This window comes from Saccopteryx bilineata, chromosome X (genome assembly GCF_036850765.1).
Source record: "Saccopteryx bilineata isolate mSacBil1 chromosome X, mSacBil1_pri_phased_curated, whole genome shotgun sequence".
NCBI classification, from domain to species: Eukaryota; Metazoa; Chordata; class Mammalia; order Chiroptera; family Emballonuridae; genus Saccopteryx; species Saccopteryx bilineata.
In genome coordinates, this window is record NC_089502.1 from 59606773 (window position 1) to 59626483 (window position 19711).

Genomic DNA, 19711 nt, shown 5'->3' on the forward strand with positions numbered 1-19711 from the left:
TTCCCAAGACCACTCCTTTAATACTCTTGGCAAGATGAACAGAAGGACTACACCCAGATAGTGCAAATAAATAGCTTAGTGTCACTTCAAAAGATTTGCAATATAATGTAAGGTTCTGTGCTTCATGCTATCACGTTCAACATTATTATTAATGATCTTTTAGTGAGGAATCAATAGAAAGCAGCCTATCTAATCAGCGAATGGTGGGAGGCTGTTGTGAGCTAGATGGGATGAGAGAACCAAAGTGAACTGTTTCCCAAAAGACCTTGATCACCTGATGTAATAAGCCAAATTCAACAAAGTGTATTTTACCAAGGTTAAGGGTCACCTCTCATAATTGGACACTAACATTGAACTTCAAATGACCCAGGTCAAAGTAGGGCAGCAGTAGCACTTGTGAAAATGATTCAGAGGTTTTCTGACAGTAATTGAGAGAAATGTCACATCAGTAACATGGTTGCCAGAAATACAAGATATATTAGGCTTCCTTGCAGAAGTAAAATATTTAGACAGGTGAACAGGCCACCTACTCTGCAAGATCAGGCCATGTCTAGAGTCCTGTATTCAGTTTTGAGTGCCTCACCTTAGGCAATTTTTTTTTACAGGGACAGGGAGAGAGTCAGAGAGAGGGACAGACAGGGACAGACAGACAGGAATGGAGAGATGAGAAGCATCAATCATTAGTTTTTTGTTGAGCTGTGACACCTTAGTTGTTCATTGATTGCTTTCTCATATGTGCCTTGACCGTGGGCCTTCAGCAGACCGAGTAACCCCTTGCTCGAGCCAGCGACCTTGGGTCCAAGCTGGTGAGCTTTGCTCAAACCAGATGAACCCACTCTCAAGCTGGCGACCTCGGGGTCTTGAACCTGGGTCCTCTGCATCCCAGTCGGACGCTCTATCCACTGTGCCACCGCCTGGTCAGGCTCACCTTAGGCAAAATTAATGAGCAGAAGCATGTCTAAAACAGAGACCAGGACTGGTGAAGGAAATGGAAACCAAAGGCCATGTCAACATAAGGTGTCATAGAAAGAAGTAACAGAAGCCATGTTCACTGTCTTCATATTTCCATGTTATTAACATCTAAACTTCTAGAAACTCCTTAAAGTCCAGTAAGAATGCCTAAGAACCTTGAGAGAAGAAAATGTGAGACTACTGACTGGCTGTTTGGCAAAGAAACTTTTAAGAAATGTAGTAGCAATGTTTTTATTGTCCCAGAGACCATCCAACAAAAAAGGGATGGGATGATCAGAGAGTAAGCTCAGGACTCATGGATGTTCCTGGAGGGTTATGCAAGCAGGAGACCCTAAGACTTCATAGTTTCTTAGCCCCTAATCTACTGGTACCTCCTCTTACGTATCTGCCCAATTCTCTCTCCTCAATCTCCTCTACCCTGCAGACGCTCCGGCTTCCCCCGTGTGATGTTGTGGTTAAGTGCAAGACTGTGTTATTTAGACTATCTGGAATCAAATTCCAGCTCTACAAAATAACCATCTGTGTTACATTGAGTAAGCACATTTAATGTCTCGTGTGCCTTAGTTTCTTCACCTGTTAAATACTAATAATGGTAAAAACTGTAATGGGTTGTTAGAATGAAAAGAAGTAGTATATAAGGCGGTTAAGAAAATGCCTGGCATATAACAAATGCTCAATAATGATTAGCTGTTATAGTTAGCAGGCCACAATACTCCTATTGTATAATGAATGGTAAGGGAACCCAGGCTCTGGAGTCAAATCACCTGTGTTTGTATCCTGGTTCTACTACATAAGTTAATATTTGGCAATGTTTTAAAATGTTCAGTGATCTCTGAAATTTTTATTGGTGTCTTGCCCCCTCAAGGGCTGCTCCACTTCTGTTGCCTTCAACTCCTCAGAACTTTGGTGTCGTTGACCTTTACACAACTCCTTTGCCGTACACAGTCCTGTGGGTGGCGGTCTTTTGGGTGGATTGTATGGAGTGGCTTTTGTCCAGGGCATCACGAAGGTTGAAGTCCTCCCTTTCTTTCAGCAGGCAGTGGTAAGTGGCTATCTCAGCCTCCAGCTTGACTTAAGTGTTCAGCAGGGTCTTGTACTCCTGGGCCTGGTGCTGCCCTTCTGCCTGGTCTGGGCCAGCTCCCATGCCAGGTGCAGCAGGATCCTGTTGGGCTGTTCCATCTGCATAGCACAGTGCAGCTCCATCTCCCTCAGGATGTTCTTCAAACTGGCCTGCATATTTCTCATGGGATCCAGGTCAATCTTAAGAGACTGAACTATATACATCTTCAATCTGTGAGTGTTATCTCAGTGGTCGGCAAGACGACCACTGTGGTGCTCCCTTCAGTCTGCTGGGGTCAGTTGTTGTCTAGCTCCTCTGGTTTCTTCGAAGTTGGTTCGTCATTCTGGATCCAGATGTCTGCCCAGATCTTGCTGAGATCCCAACATTTGGGGGCATCTAACTGCATGGTCAACCCAAAGTTGGCAATCTGGTTTTGTAGACCGTTTACTTCCTCCTCGTGGTTCTTCATGAAGAGAAGTTCTTCCTTGAGGGCCTTGATCTCTGTTTTCAGTTGCATTTGAGTGATACTGGGGTCATCAATGACCTTTTAGAGCCCCTTAATGTCACTCTCCACAGACTGGTGCATGGCCAGCTCCATTTCATATTTGGCTCAGAAGTCATCAGCAGAATGAGGAGCACTGTCAATCTGTAGAATGATGTGGGCATTGTCCACAGAGCTCACAAATATCTGAGCCTTCAGAGCCGCAATGGTCTTGAAATAATGTCCCTAGTCTCTGACCTGGGGTTCCTTCTTTTCCAGGTGTTCCAGGATTTTGTTCTCCAGTCTCCAATTATCAGCCTCCAGGCTCCTCGCCCTCTCCAGGTGGGAGGCCAGGTGATCATTCAGTCATTGCATAATCTCTTCCTCATTCTGAATGCCTCCTATGCCCACCAGACCCCCAAATATTCCCACAACCAGGGCCCGGACCCTCGGCCACCCTGATTGCTGATGGAGTGGAACATGGAGATCCGGAAGCCTGAGCCCCCAGCACCTGCATAGACATTGGCCACACTGCTGGATGCCTGGGTCCAGTGGGTGGGTGACTGCACTGAGTTCAGTGTCCTGTAGTTTGTGGAGAAGCTGGAGCAGGTGCTAAAGCTCATGCTGTTCAGGGAACAAGGCGAGAAGTCAAGACTCAAATTCAAGCAGCAATCTGGCACTTTTTAAAAATAGCCTATGGTTTGTGAACCAATGTCACCCCAATAAAAAAATTTTTAAAGGCTATGGCCTCATTTTCTTATCTGTAAGATGAGAATAATAGTACTACCTATCTTTTAAAGCTACTGTCAGAATTTTATGAGACAATCCATTTTAAGTACCCTGACGTCTTTCTGTACTAGACTCACTCTTTTGAAACTTAGCACATGCCTTCGGCCAGGTGTCATCAAAAGAATGTCCAAACCTATAGGAAAGTTTTTTAAGAATTTATCTGAGCTTCAATTTTGAGGACATGCCCAGAAGCAGGATGTCACTGGACTGAGCAAATGCTCTCCAGAGAATGGCAGCTTTGCATTTCCTTTTATGCATTTGGAATCAAAGGAGAGAATGTAAGGAAGGTACATGAAATCTGTTGGTGATACATTAAGGAGGTGGGAGAAAGCAAAGCAGGGAAATCACTAAGATTGGATTAAAAAGTGGAGAAATACATACATACTTCTTTTACATTGCCCAGTTAGGAACTTATTTTCCAGTGGCAAAACACCACATTGATCCTTTTAATAAAAGGTACCAATGCTCAATGATAGAATCTTGTAGGTATAAGATAGTTAAAACTAACAGCAGGGATAGTAGGGGAACCCAAAAGTTAGAAATTTGGCTCCAGTAATAGTAGCTTTTAGTTGTAATCAATAGGAAACTATATAGGGGATAAGAAATACTTAATTTGTTGTTTGTTTTTCTCTTAAGGGCTTCCTAGCCTTCGTCCTTTGAAATGCAGCAATACATTTATTGTCTCCCATCCAAGTACTAACCAGGCCCGACCCTGCTTAGCTTCCGAGATCAGACGAGATCGGGCGCGTTCAGGGTGGTATGGCCGTAGACAATACATTTATTGTTCCAGGGGAATCTGGGAAGTGTCTTTGGGAGCAACCATTTAGGAGGAATCCGAAGGTTAGGAAAGAGATACCCAGTCTTGAAATGGGCTAAATCACAATTCTTAACTTTTTCTCTTGTCTCCGAGAGAGAAAAGGGAATTTCTTTTACAGATGGCTCCCAGGGTGCCAGGCCCCTCATTTCTCAAGGTGCCTGACCCTGGCTGTCGCAGAGAGAACGTTAGATGGGCCAGTAATGATCCTGCACTACTCAGAGCTGTGTTAACTTACTGAGGAGACATTCCTGCCAAATGAAGCCCTCACCTCCTGCACATTGTCACGTCAGTGACCAAGGCCATAAACCAGGATATGCTAATCTGAACATACCAGGTGTGCCAACCCCCATGTCAATAGATGCCTGCGGCAGCAACCCCCAGCCACTATTTCTAACACTCCCTCCTGTTAGCTCGGGCCTGATGCCTTTCTGGTCTCATTCCATCTTCTGGAAGATGTTTTAATAAACTTTTTACTTGCCTGACCTGTGGTGGCGCAGTGGATAAAGCGCTGACCTGGAAATGCTGAGGTCGCCGGTTCAAAACCCTGGGCTTGCCTGGTCAAGGCACATATGGGAGTTGATGCTTCCAGCTCCTCCCTCTGTCTCTCTCCTTTCTAAAATGAATAAATAAAATAAAGAAAAAATTAAAAAAAAACAAAAAAAAAAACCTTTTACTTAAAAACCTATCCGGCCTGGTTCCTCTTGGCACTCGAGCTTACACTCAAATAATCTAATAAGTAGATATATAGCAAAAGTGGAAAAAAGTAAAAATAACTATGGTGAGATGATGTTTTCCCCCAAAACTCCATCTAGTCAAGCATTTTAGGAGACTGCACCAAAGAAACACTGCCGTTTTGTTCATTCCTCTGACACTTCCTTTGACCCACTTTCATACCCAGCTAATTCCAGTATAAGGTCCCATGTTAATCCTATGACTTGCCAGTGCCTCAGTAAACAGACTGTAATGTTTAATGGTGCCGTGCCTTTATTCTCCTGGATAAAGAATGATGTTGGTACTGACTGGTTAAGGATATCTGTGCTGGAGGCAGTCACTGTAGTGTCCCAACCCTGTGACCAGAGATAAAACACTAGAAAGTCTGGAAAGATACCATGGAAAGCTTAATAGTGCCAGATAAAGGATAGATTCAACTCATAGGACCTTACGGAAGAAAGCATCACTAAAAACGAATAGCAGAGTTATTTGCCTGAAACTTGGTTTTGGTAGAAAGATAAGTAACTTTTCGTAGTCCATAAAAGCTTCCTCCTCTTAGCTTTGCCTGCTCTGCACTCCCTATGCTCTTTGCCCCAGAAAAGCCTGGGTCAGATGCTAGTCACCATGAACAGCTCTTCGCTGTGTTCTACCTGAAGGATGATTTCAGTATCTGAAGTTGCTCACTTGTAAACAATTTCACTTGAAGAAATTAAACCTGCAGCTTCCACTAACCGGTAAAGACCTTGCCATTTGTTAGCCCACGTATATGTTTTTCAGTTATTCTGTGCTTCTGGCAGAGAAGCTAAAAATGGGTAGCAATGTTTCCAGAGACCACTTAAGGAACTGCATTGAAAGGGGACCCTGGAAGTCATTCAGGAAGTTTAGCAAAGACTCAAATTAGACTGCAGACATTGGGAGGAAAAGTCATTCTCATTCAGCCTGACATAGCCAGTGACATAGCATTTACCCAATCCTAAAATTAGCAACTGTTGCTCATATAAATCTTACTACAATCTGATTGCAGTTAACTGTACCTCAGACTAAAATAAAACCACAAATGGTGCTGCATGTAAACAAACAAACAAAAAACAAAGGTTCAGAGAGTCTAACACAGACAGATCATTGAAATTTGGAGTGATACCATTGGTAGGTGACCAGGGAAGAAGAAAGTCTGCAGAGAAACCACCCCCTTGAACACCCGCCCCCCTTATTCAAGCCCAGTTAGGACTTTCTAATATTCCGATCATCCTGTGGTTACCTTTGGTCATGGGGTTTCAGAAGTAGGCAGACCTACTTCTGAGCTTGCCAGGTTTAGTATATGGCCTCCCTTTTTTTTTGTTCACACAGTTATACAGGGATAGGAAGAGCTGCTGAATACTTTCTATCTCTTGCAGGAGCTGAACAGTTTTATCCCCACTTTTCAGAACCTAGGGTAGCCAACTTGCGCCCTCAACAAAAAGGGGCTGCTTTCATGCTGATCATTGTTCCTTTTGTACAAGCTAGTCAGTCTGTAATTACACATTTATAAGCACAATAGTTTGATTATTGTGCCCAACATATTTGTTGAAAGGACCAACTGGCTATGCGTTATCTAACTACAGAATTGGCTCTCTCCAAGTCTTCACTGAGCCAGAAATTGCCTGCAAAAGATGGTCCTAGTGTCTGTCTTTAAGGTGGAACAGGAATGGAACACGCAGGTGAAGGGCCACTCCATTTGGTTCTAGTCCTGGTTTCCACCGCGGATAAGGTAGCTGGAGGCCAGAGTATCTGAAAGAGCACTGCTTCCTTTGCTTAACGCTGCATGGAATCAGCGGTTGCCAAAGGGAGTGAGGAAAAGTGACAAAGCTAAGGGGCGTGACGAAGTCCCTAAGTTCCGGTCCGCGGTTCCGACTAGAGTCCTCACAGCTGCCAGAGGGCGCTGCACACAGAGCCTTAGACTCTATGGTCACTCTCACGAACTCCCAGGAGGAAGCGCAACCAAGAACCTCCTATATACTTCCGTTTCGCGCCTACCCTCTTCCTTTTCGTGCTGCTAGCGCTCTCGCAAACATGGTAGGAATACGGGTTTTGGGGCACGGTAGCATCCAGTTTAATCTTCCCTGTTCCGTCGACGGCCCCATTCTGGGATGGGACCAGACTCATGCGTGGACTCGTCGTATCACGGAAACCCTGGGTTGCTGGGATCGATCCCGAAGGGACCTGGCTTTGGCGCCAGGAATTAAAGTGATGGGATCGAAGAGGCAGACTTAGCCAGAGGTGGAGTGAATATGCTCGTTTCCCTTTTGGGGCTTGTCAGAGGCCGCTGTACATGGAACACGTGGGGCTGGACCCCTTTCTAGACAGTGACGTGTTAGCGAAGAGCTGGAGAATGAAATTTTCCTGGGCTGCCTTAGTGAGAACGGGGTGGGCATTGTGGCATTGGCATCTGATAGCTCTGTACGTGCTGAACCGCTTCTTTACTAGGTGAACGTTCCTAAAACCCGCCGGACTTTCTGTAAGAAGTGCGGCAAGCATCAACCCCACAAAGTAACACAGTACAAGAAGGGCAAGGATTCTCTGTATGCACAGGGTAAGACGTTCTGATGTGTGAGATTTGATTTCAGTGTGGCATTTATGTAGCACAAGCCCACCCCCCGATCCCGCTGCTTGGGCACTGACATTTCAGCTGGAAACCGCAAGATAAAACACTCAGGATGTTTCAATGTGGCTGCTTTTGGTACACTGTAACAACTTTACCTTCCTCCAGGAAAGCGGCGTTATGACAGGAAGCAGAGCGGATACGGGGGGCAGACGAAGCCCATTTTCCGCAAAAAGGTGAGTAGTAATTGCTATTTGACCTTGCTTCCACTAACCGGTAAAGACCTTGCCATTTGTTAGCCCACACACCTCTACAACGTATGTGTTTTTCAGTTTCAGTGGTTGTCTCAGTCGTACACCCCTAGTAGGCAGAGGAACTGGGAGTGCAACCAAGGTCTGACTGAAGTCTACAATGCTGTGGCGTTCAGATTTTTGAGTTTTTTGTCCTTTTTTGAAGAGGCAAACATCAAGTGGAGGGATGTGCCCTAGCTTTCTAAAGACTGACATCTCAGTACACCAGGAAATCTTTAGTCATCGTGTCCTAGTGAACCCACAGCTCCTGCTTGCAGTAGCATTCTTAATTTTGCTTCTAAGCCCAGAAGCCTGCAATTAGTCTGCCACTCGCCTCAGGAAGTGATAAACCACTTTAAAATCACCATTTGGGCCTCCCACTGGTCTCCCAAATCCTGTCATTCTCAGACTGTTTCTGTTTTTACCCTGGGTCATTTGGCTACTCCTTAAAGTACCCGGTGCCTGGACCAGCATTCCCGTGAACATAGTGTTTCTTTTGGCACTTTGCTCTTCGTTTAGCCTGGTTCCAGATGGTGCTAAGGAATGACAGTAGTGTTCATTTACTTGCAGTAAATGATTTGCTCTTGGTGATTAAAGGGATGATTGCCTTCTCACATCAGGTAACTTGTTTAGAATATGGGGAGGTTCTAGCTATATCTTGGGTTATTTTGAGAATTATGAATTAGCAGCAGAACTTGTAACTACAGGAGCAGGCTAAAAAAGTTGACTATTTACAGGGAGTGTACCTTGAGTTTAATAATACAGTTGACTGCACAAATTCTAGATGTAATTATAGGGACTCTCCTTACAATGGATAGATCTTAAGCAACAGTTGTTAACCCTGTTTAATGAATTGCAAAAGTTGTGTTTATCTCACAGTGCATGGACTTGGATGGCCCATTTTTGGCTGTGTGGGATATTTCACTAGGTCAAGCAGCTGACGGGCCACAAGTTTAAGGCGGTATCATGAGTGCATATTTGATAAGCCCTCTAGAATGTCAGATGTGGATGGAGAACTTGATGGCAGTTAGGTAGCCTGCTGCCTTTGGCTGTTCCATTCTTTTAAATGCTGTGGTTTTCACATTTCCTCCCTACAGCTAAGGACAAATTGTCACAACTCTCACCACTTGCAAAGCTTTGCTTTAATGTAGTACTTAACCCAACACAGTCATATTTTCGCAGAAAGATTTTCTGCAGTGATTTATGAAGGGGAAACTTTTTTTTTTCCAGGCTAAAACTACAAAGAAGATTGTGCTGAGGCTTGAATGTGTTGAGCCCAACTGCAGGTCCAAGAGAATGCTGGCTATTAAGAGATGCAAGCATTTTGAACTGGGAGGAGATAAGAAGCGAAAGGTATACAATTTGAGGTGGAAGGTGCAGTCTTGTCTGTATAACTTTATTCTACTTGGACAGGTGACCATTTCTGCCTATTTATTTATTGTGGCATCAGGATCAGGGGTGGTCCTATCAAAATACTTGAACCATAGCTGAATATGGAAGGTTTTGGGGTTGTGTTTGGCATGAGTAGTAAAGGGAGAATGAGACTTACCTTAATAAAGGATGGTGATCCCTTTCGGAATAGACGCTGTTGTTGACATGAGAGATTCTTTGCAAAATACAAAAACTCACTTTTTTTCTTTTCTATTACAGGGCCAAGTGATCCAGTTCTAAGCTTCATATTTTGTTTTATCATGTGGCAATAAAATCTTGAGAATATATTCACTTCATGTTGTTGGCAATTTGTCTATTTGGGAGGGAAATAAACTAGTGTCCCACAAGGAGAAGTTTATGCTTAGTGATTTTTCTGGGAACTTGACTCTGGATTGGATCTTGTTGAACTCATATCAGATGTCATGGTTTAGTATGGTACTTTAATCACTTGGGGCTTTAATGAGGTCCCTTTTGCTGTTATGAAGTAATGGCTATTGGTTATCTTGGGACATAAGCAGAGACCTAAACCTCTAAAAGGGTAAGCTCAGCAATAACTGTCTTCACAGTGAATGTAAAGTTTACCAAGAGTGAAACAATTTGTCTCACATACCTTTGTGACTTCAGTCATTTAATGAGGAATTTGGACCCCATTTTCTAAGTACCACCATACTATGTATTACAGTTCTTCAGGCTTCTCATGCCCCCTTAACGTTCTGACACTCCCCCTCAAATTTAGTAGGTGTAAAATCTTTTCATGCAAAGGATATAATTTCTAGTGGATTAAAATACTTTGTATTTTGAGTGGGCCTTTTGTACCCTGTTGGTCTTTGTAGTAAAATTTTATCCAAGGGAATGAAACAGCTGAACTGAGAACACAAGCAAAAACAACAGACAGATGGTGGGGTACATAGTCACTCTGACAACAAAATATAAATTTTTAAAGCTTTTAAAATGTCTTGCTTCTTTCTAACCGAAACAAAACAGTGCCTGTGGGATTTATTCGAGTTTTTAAGCCTGCAGTCCATTCATAAAACCCCAGCTTTGTCTTCACAGGGAGGAGTTCTGTGATATGACAGGCAGGATTGCAGGCCACTCCTCTACCCAGGGAAGCAATATTGACAGTGTAAGAACGAGGGCCTCCAATCTCCTGAAGGTTCACCATAGCCACAGCCCACGCTAAGTTCGAGAGAGGGCGTTCCCACACCTCGATGTTGTCTTCCTGAAAAGGAAGCCAAGAAAACAGTTGGGACAGCTTGGTAACTAGCAATAAGCCGCCTTGTAACATTCAGTCTTCTTGTCAGAACTATGAAACACTTCTGGGAAAAAATGAAAATCATCCTGTAGCATGTCTGGGAAATAAAATGATTCTAGCAAAAAACTTCCTATCAATATCAAGATTAAAAAACATGTTCTCAGAAGATCAGTGCATATCCTCATAAGTAACAGATTTAGGCCCGAGCCAAATTTGACACTTGGTTATAAAGCCATCTTTTTTTTTTTTTTTTGTATTTTTCTGAAGCTGGAAACGGGGAGAGACAGTCAGACAGACTCCCGCATGCGCCCTACCGGTTTCCACCCGGCACGCCCACCAGGGGGGCGATGCTGCTCTGCCCCTCCGGGGCGTCCCTCTGTTGCGACCAGAGCCACTCTAGCACCTGGGGCAGAGGCCAAGGAGCCATCCCCAGCGCCCCGGGCCATCTTTGTTCCAATGGAGCCTCACTGAGGGAGGGGAAGAGAGAGACAGAGAGGAAGGAGAGGGGGAGGGGTGGAGAAGCAGATGGGCGCTTCTCCTGTGTGCCCTGGCCGGGAATCGAACCCAGGACTTCTGCACGCCAGGCCGATGCTCTACCACTGAGCCAACCGGCCAGGGCTATAAAGCCATCTTAAAATAAATACCCCAAATAAACATTTGGGTGAACTGTAAACTAGATGGCAGGAGAACACGTACCTGGCCAATTCCTATTTTCTCCCATAGAACATTCTTTACTATACCTTTCTAAGTAGGTACCCCTGCTTGCCTAAGGGGTCCTGGTTGATGGCAATTACATCTTTATTCTGAAGGAGGGTTTTGGCTTGAAGGCTGATGTTTCGGAGGTCATTGGACATGAGTAACGGAGCTGCCATGATAGCCCAGAGGGCCATCTGAGTTACCTGCTGATCCCAGCTGAGGCCAAAGTTGCCGATCACTAACTGGGAGAAAGAATGAAGTTAGAATTCAAATGAGAGAAGACAGAAACATTCTTCAAGTTGCCTAGAGGCCAAAGCCACTTTCCACAGCACACAGCTCTGAAGACTATCACGTAAAGCCTGCTCCACAGAATGTGCCGATTTACCTTGAATGTCAAGTAGGAAACAGGCCCACTGCAAGGGTGTGAACAAAAAGGGCTCAGGTAAAAAAATAAATTAATTAAAAAGGGCTCAGGTGCTCACCATATCTGGGTCATTCCAACCCCCTGGTCCGGCGGCACTGACAATTGTCTTCTGGTTAGAAGATGTCCAGAACAAGATACTCTTTATACTTTGCCAAGAATCATAAACATCTCCAGAATTTCTCCAGTGATTGCAGTACTGTCGGATTTCTGTATAATTGGGCTGTGAAAACAGAGATTACTCTTCTGTTTACTTTCTACTAACATTCCTGTGAGGTGAAAACAGTCAAGTTTAAAGGAAGCACTTACAGCCTTCTCTTCAGGTTATAGTTTACAGGTCCCCAAGAGGAGAGCTAAATCCTTAGAGTTTCATTGTAAGTTGCTTCAGAAGTAGGCAATATAATTTGAAGCGCTACTTAAAATGGCTTAAACAGTATTTATGCTGGAAATTTATCAAATGGTCACTAGGTTACTAGAATTATGGAGAATTTTAACTTTTTTCACACACCTCACGGTATTTTCAAACTTCTAAAATGAACATGTATTGTTTTTATAATCAGAAATAACAAGTGATCTGAATAAGTAAAATAAAAACAGCTGAAAAATTACAGAACTTATCAAATACAATAAGGCAACCTGAATCCTAGGTTTATCATTCGTTACAGGAACACATAAAAGTTTTTAAAAGGGCATGTATGATACCCACGATTTAAGATGTTGAGAAAGCAGCGAAGAATATCTTACAGAGATTAGAAGGAAATAACAGGGATTCATTCTATAATTATTCAGCACTTACAGTATGCTAGGGATACAGAGATAAAGTCAGACGATGTCCCTGCACTGTTGGAACTTACATCCTAGTGGGGGAGACAGATGATGAGCCAGTCAACACATAATTCCATATAGTGCTTAGGTCTTAGATGGAAACTAAACAGGTTAATGTGATAAAGAATGAATGGCTAGAGCCCTATCCATTCATTAGATAAAGAGTAGTTGTGAGAAGACCAGTCTGAGTATGTGGTTTCTGGTCTGATACAATGTTAAGGAGCTGAGAAATCTTGGGAAACACTGTACCAGGCAGAGAACAATAATCAATAGGCCCTGATGCAACAATAGGATAGGCTTGGAGTATTTGAGGCACAGAAAGAACACCAGTACAGCCTGACCAGGCAGTGGTGCAGTGGATAGAGCATCAGACTGGGACACGGAGGACCCAGGCTCGAAACCCCAAGGTCATCAGCTTGAGTGCGGGCTCATCTGGTTTGAGCAAGGCTCACCAGCTTGAGCTCAAGGTTGCTGGCTCGAGCCCAAGGTCACTGGCTTGAGCAAGGGGTCACTCGGTCTGCTGTAGCCCCCCACCAAGGCATATATGAAAAAGTGATCAGTGAACAACTAAGGAGCTGCAACGAAGAATTGATGCTTCTCATCTCGCTCTTTCCTGTCTGTCTGTCTCTCTCTGTCTTTGAAAGAACACGAATGAAGTTGGAGAGGTAGGCCAGGGCCAGATCAGTGGAGTCTGATTGTCTTCTAAGTGCAATGGGAAGCCAGTTCAGGGTTTTAAGCAGGGGAGTGAGAGGATTCCATTTACATTTTGACAACAATACTCTGGTGCTGCTTGGAAAACAGATGGGGGCAGGGGCAGAGAGGAAGTAGAGAGATCAGGCTGTTGAGGAGCAGTCAGGGTGAGAGATGATGGTGACCTGAAAGACCAAGATGGGTGCAGAAGAGATGGAAAGAAATGGGCTGACTCAGGATTCATTCTGTAGATAGTACTGATAGGATTGCTGATGGACAGGTTCTGAAACCTGAGACAAGGGGAAGAATCAAAGATGACTGACTTCCCAAGTGGTGGTAGCTTAGACTCCAAGTAGGGCAGTGGGGATAGTAGGTAGTGGTTGGAGCCTAGGAGAGACGGGAGGATGAGACCTTTAGTCAGGTGGGACTTTGAGGGAGACTTCTGTTCTCAAGTCCTGAAAATCTATCACCAAGGCTCTATTGGATTCTGGACTCATTAGCTCACCTTACGAAAGGGCCACATATAAAGGGGCCACTCACAGGAGTACACGATGCTTCGGCCAGTCTTGTTCAGAGCCAAGGACATGTGCTTATAACCTGTATGAGGAAACAATAGGTGAAAATAGGGGAAGAAGGGAATTTTCAGCAGGGGCCATATAGTTTAAAAGAGGCTGCCTGGAAGGGCCATGTTTCTATTTTAAACAAGCAGCAGAAACAAGTGGCTGTTCTGTGCTGAAGGTGTATTATTAATTGCCAGATACAGTCCAGGGTGGTGCATATATTGAGGAAAGGCAGGCATGAAGATGCCCCTTTCTCTGTGACTGTTAGACATTCTTGATGTTTTCCCAAATGATAGTATGGTGAGTTAGAATTACTATTTGTAATGAACTCAGAGCCCTCTTGAAATAAAAGTGCATATTAGCCATGGATGGGCAAGCATGGATTTTACACTGCATGAAGGAATGCATGGACAAACTGAAAGAAGAGACGAGGTAGGAGCTCGGACACATTGACAATAATTATTTCCAGTATTTCTGACTGGGTACTTCAAATGGGAAATTTATGTCTACGGATGCTCAGTTACCTTGGCCTCAAAGTTCTTCTCTTTGCTCATGGCTAAATCTCTGGAATGAAACATACCGTCTGCCAACTGTTCCACACTGTCACAGTAACAACCATCAAATTTTAGCAGATCTACTCCCCAGTCAGCAAAGGTTTTGGCATCAATGTCATAGTATCCAAAGCTCCCAGGGTAGCCCGCGCAGGTTTTTTTCCCAACATCTGCATAAATTCCTAGCTTCAGTCCTTTGCTATGAACCTGAAACAAGAGGAAAGAGTCACCACAATGGACGGGCAATCATGAAGCCGAGAGGGAGAACCACTCTAGGCTGTGGGAAGACATGTGCACTTCACCAGTACTGGCAACATGTTTTCCCACAAGTCCCCAAACTATCCAGATGAGTTTGTTGGGAGACAAAGAGCCAACCCTCCAATTCTGCTGAGTTCAAACTACACAGGTAAGCTATAGCACAGAACTAAAGAGAAAGCTATCAGCCACTGTAATCTTTCTCTGATGGAAACCTAAACGTTACCTTTCCAGGGCAATGACACATTTCTCCGGACAGAATCTCTCCTTGACCAAACCTTGATCAGGCTTCTCTGAGAGCCCTCTTCGCAAGGCCTCAATCCCGGCCTTTGGTGTCCACTTATAGTAAGAATCCTGCTAGCCTGACCAGGAGGTAGCTCAGTGGATAGAGCATCGGACTGCGATGCCGAGGACACAGGTTCGAGGCCCCAAGGTCGCCAGCTTGAGTGTGGGTTCATCTGGTTTGAGCAAAAGCTCACCAGCTTGAGCCCAAGGTCGCTGGCTCGAGCAAGGGGTTACTTGGTCTGCTGAAGGCCCGCAGTCAAGGCACGTATGAGAAAGCAATCAATGAACAACTAAGGTGCTGCAATGCGCAATGAAAAACTAATGATTGATGCTTCTCATCTCTCCATTCCTTTCTGTCTGTCCCTGTCTATCCCTCTCTCTCTGTCTCTGGAAAAAAAAAAAAAAAAAGAATTTGCCTGACCTGTGGTGGCGCAGTGGATAAAGCATAGACCTGGAAATGCTGAGGTCGCCGGTTTGAAACCCTGGGCTTGCCTGGTCAAGGCACATATGGGAGTTGATGCTTCCAGCTCCTCCCCCCTTCTCTCTCTCTGTCTCTCCCTCTCCTCTCTAAAATGACTAAATAAATAAAAAAAATTAAAAAAAAAAGAATCCTGCTAAGTCTTCCTCCCACTCTCGATATATGATCAAGTTCCTCATCTCCCACCCTTCATATCTAAGCTCTTGGCCTGGACAAGCAAGAACCCTCCTCTCCTTGATGTGTTCCCTTGGTCATTTTCCATTCTCTGACTCTCAATCTGCTTGTTGGCTACAGATCCCTACTTGTCTTTGTTATACTCAGAATTGACCGCAGTTCCTTCCCTTGCTGCAACAGTACTGAATAATGTCTTCATTGCCTTAACTAATGTTTAGCTCTATTACTCTTTAACAATCCCCAGAAAGTATAACTCCTATCTTCTAAAATTCTAGTTAATAGTACAGTTGCAATACTGCTCAGAGCTTATATGGAAATATATGTACACATATGTCAAGAACCAAGTTCCTTTTTCTTTCCAGAGAATTTGGCTGTTTCAGCAAAATAACTTATCTGAGATGGGCCTCAAGAACTATTGCAAAACAGATCTGCTGATGGGATGAACATTCCAACTGATAAGCTTTGCAATTCCATGTTCAGATAATGGCGGCTACTTGACATTCTAAGTGTTTTTGAACAAGCCTCCATGCAGAAGTGTTTAGTCTTCTGAACGGAAAAAAAGAAAATTATCTATAAACTTACATAATTAGCTAGGTGGCGGATCCCACTAGGAAAGCGTATAGGGTCTGCCTGAAGTCTGCCTTTTGAGTCTCTCTGGGGAGCCATCCAACAGTCATCAATGCAGAGGTACTTATACCCTACTTCCCTCCAGCCATCTGAGTTCATGACATCTGCCATCTGCATGAAGAGCTTCTCACTGAAAGAGAAATTCCAAGAATCGTGATAATTCATTATACAAATGCTTGGGCACCTCCTACTTGTTAGGCACTTTGGGGTTTTCAATTTTTTCCAACTCAGTAATAGATGGGTAGTAATCACATTCAATGCAAGTTAAAATGAATTGAGCCCTGTTTTTTCTCCTTCCCCTCCACTCTTTTTTTTTTCTTTTCTGAAGCTGGAAATGGGGAGAGACAGTCAGACAGACTCCCGCATGCACCCGACCGGGATCCACCCAGCACGTCCACCAGGGGCGATGCTCTGCCCACCAGGGGGCGATGCTCTGCCCCTCCGGGGCGTGGCTCTGCCGCAGAGGCCAAGGAGCCAACCCCAGTGCCCGGGCCATCTTTGCTCCAATGGAGCCTTGGCTGCTGCGGGAGAGGAAGAGAGAGACAGAGAGGAAGGAGGGGGTGGGGATGGAGAAGCAAATGGGCGCTTCTCCTATGTGCCCTGGCCAGGAATCGAACCCGGGTCCCCCGCACTCCAGGCCGACGCTCTACCGCTGTCCCCTCCACTCTTAATATTTCTACCCTGAGAACCCTGAACAATTAAAATAGGAATGAGAAATACATGAAATTGAAAAGGCTATTAGAACTAAGAAAATCCCTCCTCAGATAGCCAGCTATTTGAATAAAACACCCAGAAAAGAGTCAACCCCTGTCCCTTATTTAATTAGTGAAATGGTAACAGGCAGCACAAACTCCAATATTTCTTATTTCAAAAGGTTCAGCTAAAAGATTAAACATGTGCATTCTGCAAAAGATAAGCAAAGGTGGTGTGGTACCAGTAGCATTGGAATACGCACATCAATGGAATTAAACAGAAAGTTCAGAAACAGATCCTTCCACACATTTGGTACCGTGAAATTTAGTTCATATTAAATGTGGCATTCTTTATAGCACAATAAAGACCAGATGGATTAAAGATTTAAGTATTTTTAAAATCCATAAACATCCTAGTAGAAAATATAGGTGACTATATTATCTTCAAGTAGGAAAGAAAGGACTTTCTCAGCATGACACCAGTCAGAAATAACAAACGAAAAAAATCGATATTTGATATATAAATATTAAAACCAACATATAGCAAGAACCAATATATTCACAACACATGATAGACAAGACAAAACAAAAACAGAATAACCACACAAAAAACAAACAGGCCCCCTCAAAACAAACAAAACCATTCCAATTGAAAAACAGGGAACTAACATAGAGGCAATCCATAAAAAGAGCCAATTTAGCAAACAAAAAGATGTTTAATCCTGTTCACTTTCATATACTGTTGTTGGGAATGTGTACTAGTAAAACATTTGGGGAGGACAGTTTGGTATGTCATAAAGTGAGCACACCCTTGAACCCAGTAACTAGACTTCTAAGGAAAGAATCACATGGACAATGGAAAATTGAAGAGCCTGAATAGCAATTACGAGGAATTTGCTTAAATTATGTTTAAAATGTTAATATACAGCCTTAGAATAGTTTTCCAGTAAATAATCATGATTACTTCTGGGGAGTGGAATGAGGAGAATCTTTATTTTCCTTATACTTTTCTTTACTATCTACATTTTTTTTGCATTGATCATGCTTTATAATCAGATACAAAAATAAAACAACCACCACTTATATAAAAAAAAGACAAAAGGAAATAGGTGATGGGCATAATTGCTACACACTTTAACCCAGGGCCACAATAAACTTCGTCTGTAACTTAGGTCAATTAATTCTGTGATGTTTGACCAACATCCTGACTTTATCTGTGAAGCTGTAAAGACATTCATAGGAGTAACTTATAGCCACTGGGCTAGACCATAATCGCTGCTTTTAGAGGGGCCTCTGCACCTGCGGTATCTTTATTAGGTCTAAGAATTATTTTATTATTAACTAGTGTCACCCCAACAAACAATAAAAAAAGAAACTGATTGACAGGTGGGTACTAGACTTATCAGGGTAATCACTTCATAAGTTACACAAGTATCTAATCACTATGTTGTACATCTGAAGCTTTATAATATTGTATGTTAACAGTAAGTGAAATTTTTGAAAATTAAAAAAACACAACTATTTTACAGATCCTTCTGAGTTATATTCCTGAGGTAAGAGTTTTTATTCCCAATTTACAGACAAGGAATGTGTAAATCAGATAGGTTCAATATCTGTCTTATCCAGCTAGTCTTGCTGAGGAAGGTCAGGGAAAACATGTTCACCTCCCAGTGGGACCTGACAATTGCGGGCTCCTTACCTCCTCCCCTGTCCTTGGAATGTGCATTCAGCGTGCTTTCCTCACTCCCAGAAGCTAGAAATGTGTTGATACTTCACTTTGTTGCACCTCACAGATGTTGCGTTTCTTACAAATCGAAGGCAAGACCCTCCACCCGCAAAAGAAATGACGTTTTACTGCGATCGTCTGGAACTGAACCCACAATATCTCTGAGGTATGCCTGTACGTGACTGAACCCAGCTCTGTACAAACCTTTATTTGGCCAGCAGGTGTGGAAAACTACTTCTCTTGCAGCCTTCCAAGACAAGCTGCATAGGTAAGTTCCCTTGCTCGTTAAAACTGCCACCTACCAATCTGAAATGGTCTGCCACTTTCCTGTCGTTTCTCCCAGCGCTCCTTGACCAGGGCAGTTTCAGATTACACCCAGGATGCTCCTGGCCAGTTTGCGAACCAACAAGCCAACAAGCCTCCACCTTGGCTTCCACAGAAGGCATACCTGGGAGATACTGCGATGTTGGTTCCAGACCACCGCAATAAAGCGAGTCCTAATCTTTTGTTGCTGGTGTAAGGTCTTCTTGCCTTCAAAATCTGCGAAGGGCAACAAAGCGAGCTATGCTCGTATCAAGTTCCTCCAGGTCAATGTTTCTGCCAGACGCCACACTCAAAGGCGAGAGAGGTGGGGAGATCGCAGAGACTCCACGGTCTCTCTCAAGTTACAGTCAAGGAACCTTGTGACCCAAAAAGAAGAAGAAAGGTCTTCTGTCTCTCTTACTCATCGTAGCTGTACTCGTTGCTACTACTGGTAGTGGCAGGGCAGCAACTCACAAGAAGGGTCTAAACGTAAATGGATGGTAAATGGAGAAAAGTCCCTAGCTGGGAAATCCGGCAGAGACGGAGAAGCCAGGGCCACTGGCCTGACTCGCACCTCAGGAGAGGTCAGACGGAGAAAATTCAGGGCTGATCCCCACCCGAGGAAGTTCGCTGAGAATAAAAAAAAGCAGCAGCAGAAAGGAAGCTCTCCCTCAGGCTCAGATGCTCCGACTGAGACCTTCTACCGCTCCAAACACAAGAAAAGGTGAAGAGAAAGGGGTACCCAACATCTCCCATACCTTATACAGGAATCCGGCTCTTCTTTACAGTCAGTGTTGCACATGAAGCGCTCCCAATGCAACCAGCCCATGGTAGGGGTCATGGCCAAACCATTGTCCAGGGCACAGGCCCCAGGAACGTCCCAGAGAACCAAGGCCATTAAGCAAAGCGCTGTCACGCAGCCCAGCGGCTGGACGATGGCTGTCCGCCTCATCATTACTGTAACTATGCATTACAGATTATCGCGGTAAACTGGGTTTTTAAGTTTAATTTTAGGGACGGGCCAATCACTGGAGAGTTAAGTAATGA

At 44.0% G+C, this 19711-nt stretch overlaps 2 protein-coding genes and 1 pseudogene across 2 annotated transcripts; 1 reads left to right on the forward strand and 2 right to left on the reverse strand.

Moving 5' to 3' along the window:
• Positions 1-1859: 1859 nt before the first annotated feature.
• On the reverse strand, positions 1860-3136 carry LOC136317671 (keratin, type I cytoskeletal 18 pseudogene; annotated as a pseudogene).
• Positions 3137-6771: 3635 nt separating this feature from the next.
• RPL36A (ribosomal protein L36a) lies at positions 6772-9420 on the forward strand. The gene is made up of 5 exons (XM_066249599.1): positions 6772-6882; positions 7294-7399; positions 7577-7644; positions 8929-9051; positions 9349-9420. Exons 1-5 carry the CDS (start codon positions 6772-6774, stop codon positions 9367-9369), a joined length of 429 nt encoding a protein of 142 aa, XP_066105696.1. The 3' UTR covers positions 9370-9420.
• A 639-nt stretch (positions 9421-10059) lies between these two features.
• Positions 10060-19649, reverse strand: GLA (galactosidase alpha). Its single transcript, XM_066249598.1, has 7 exons — positions 19423-19649; positions 15899-16073; positions 14154-14331; positions 13519-13610; positions 11560-11721; positions 11122-11319; positions 10060-10348 (listed from the first exon to the last, which is right to left on the reverse strand). The coding sequence occupies exons 1-7, from the start codon at positions 19617-19619 to the stop codon at positions 10076-10078; spliced, it is 1275 nt and encodes a 424-aa protein (XP_066105695.1). The 5' UTR covers positions 19620-19649; the 3' UTR covers positions 10060-10075.
• Between the last annotated feature and the right edge of the window lie 62 nt (positions 19650-19711).

Bases quoted from the DNA above. Each gene is read 5' to 3' on its own strand.
- GLA (XM_066249598.1), bottom strand. From the start codon at position 19,619: ATGATGAGGCGGACAGCCATCGTCCAGCCGCTGGGCTGCGTGACAGCG. The intron at 13,611-14,153 runs GTATGTTTCATT...TTCCTCATACAG, and splicing joins TGTGGAACAGTTGGCAGACG to GTTATAAGCACATGTCCTTG. The intron at 10,349-11,121 runs GTATAGTAAAGA...CTTCCTTTTCAG, and splicing joins AGGGGTACCTACTTAGAAAG to GAAGACAACATCGAGGTGTG.
- RPL36A (XM_066249599.1), top strand. From the start codon at position 6,772: ATGGTCACTCTCACGAACTCCCAGGAGGAAGCGCAACCAAGAACCTCC. The intron at 6,883-7,293 runs GTAGGAATACGG...CTTCTTTACTAG, and splicing joins CTAGCGCTCTCGCAAACATG to GTGAACGTTCCTAAAACCCG. The intron at 7,645-8,928 runs GTGAGTAGTAAT...TTTTTTTTCCAG, and splicing joins AGCCCATTTTCCGCAAAAAG to GCTAAAACTACAAAGAAGAT.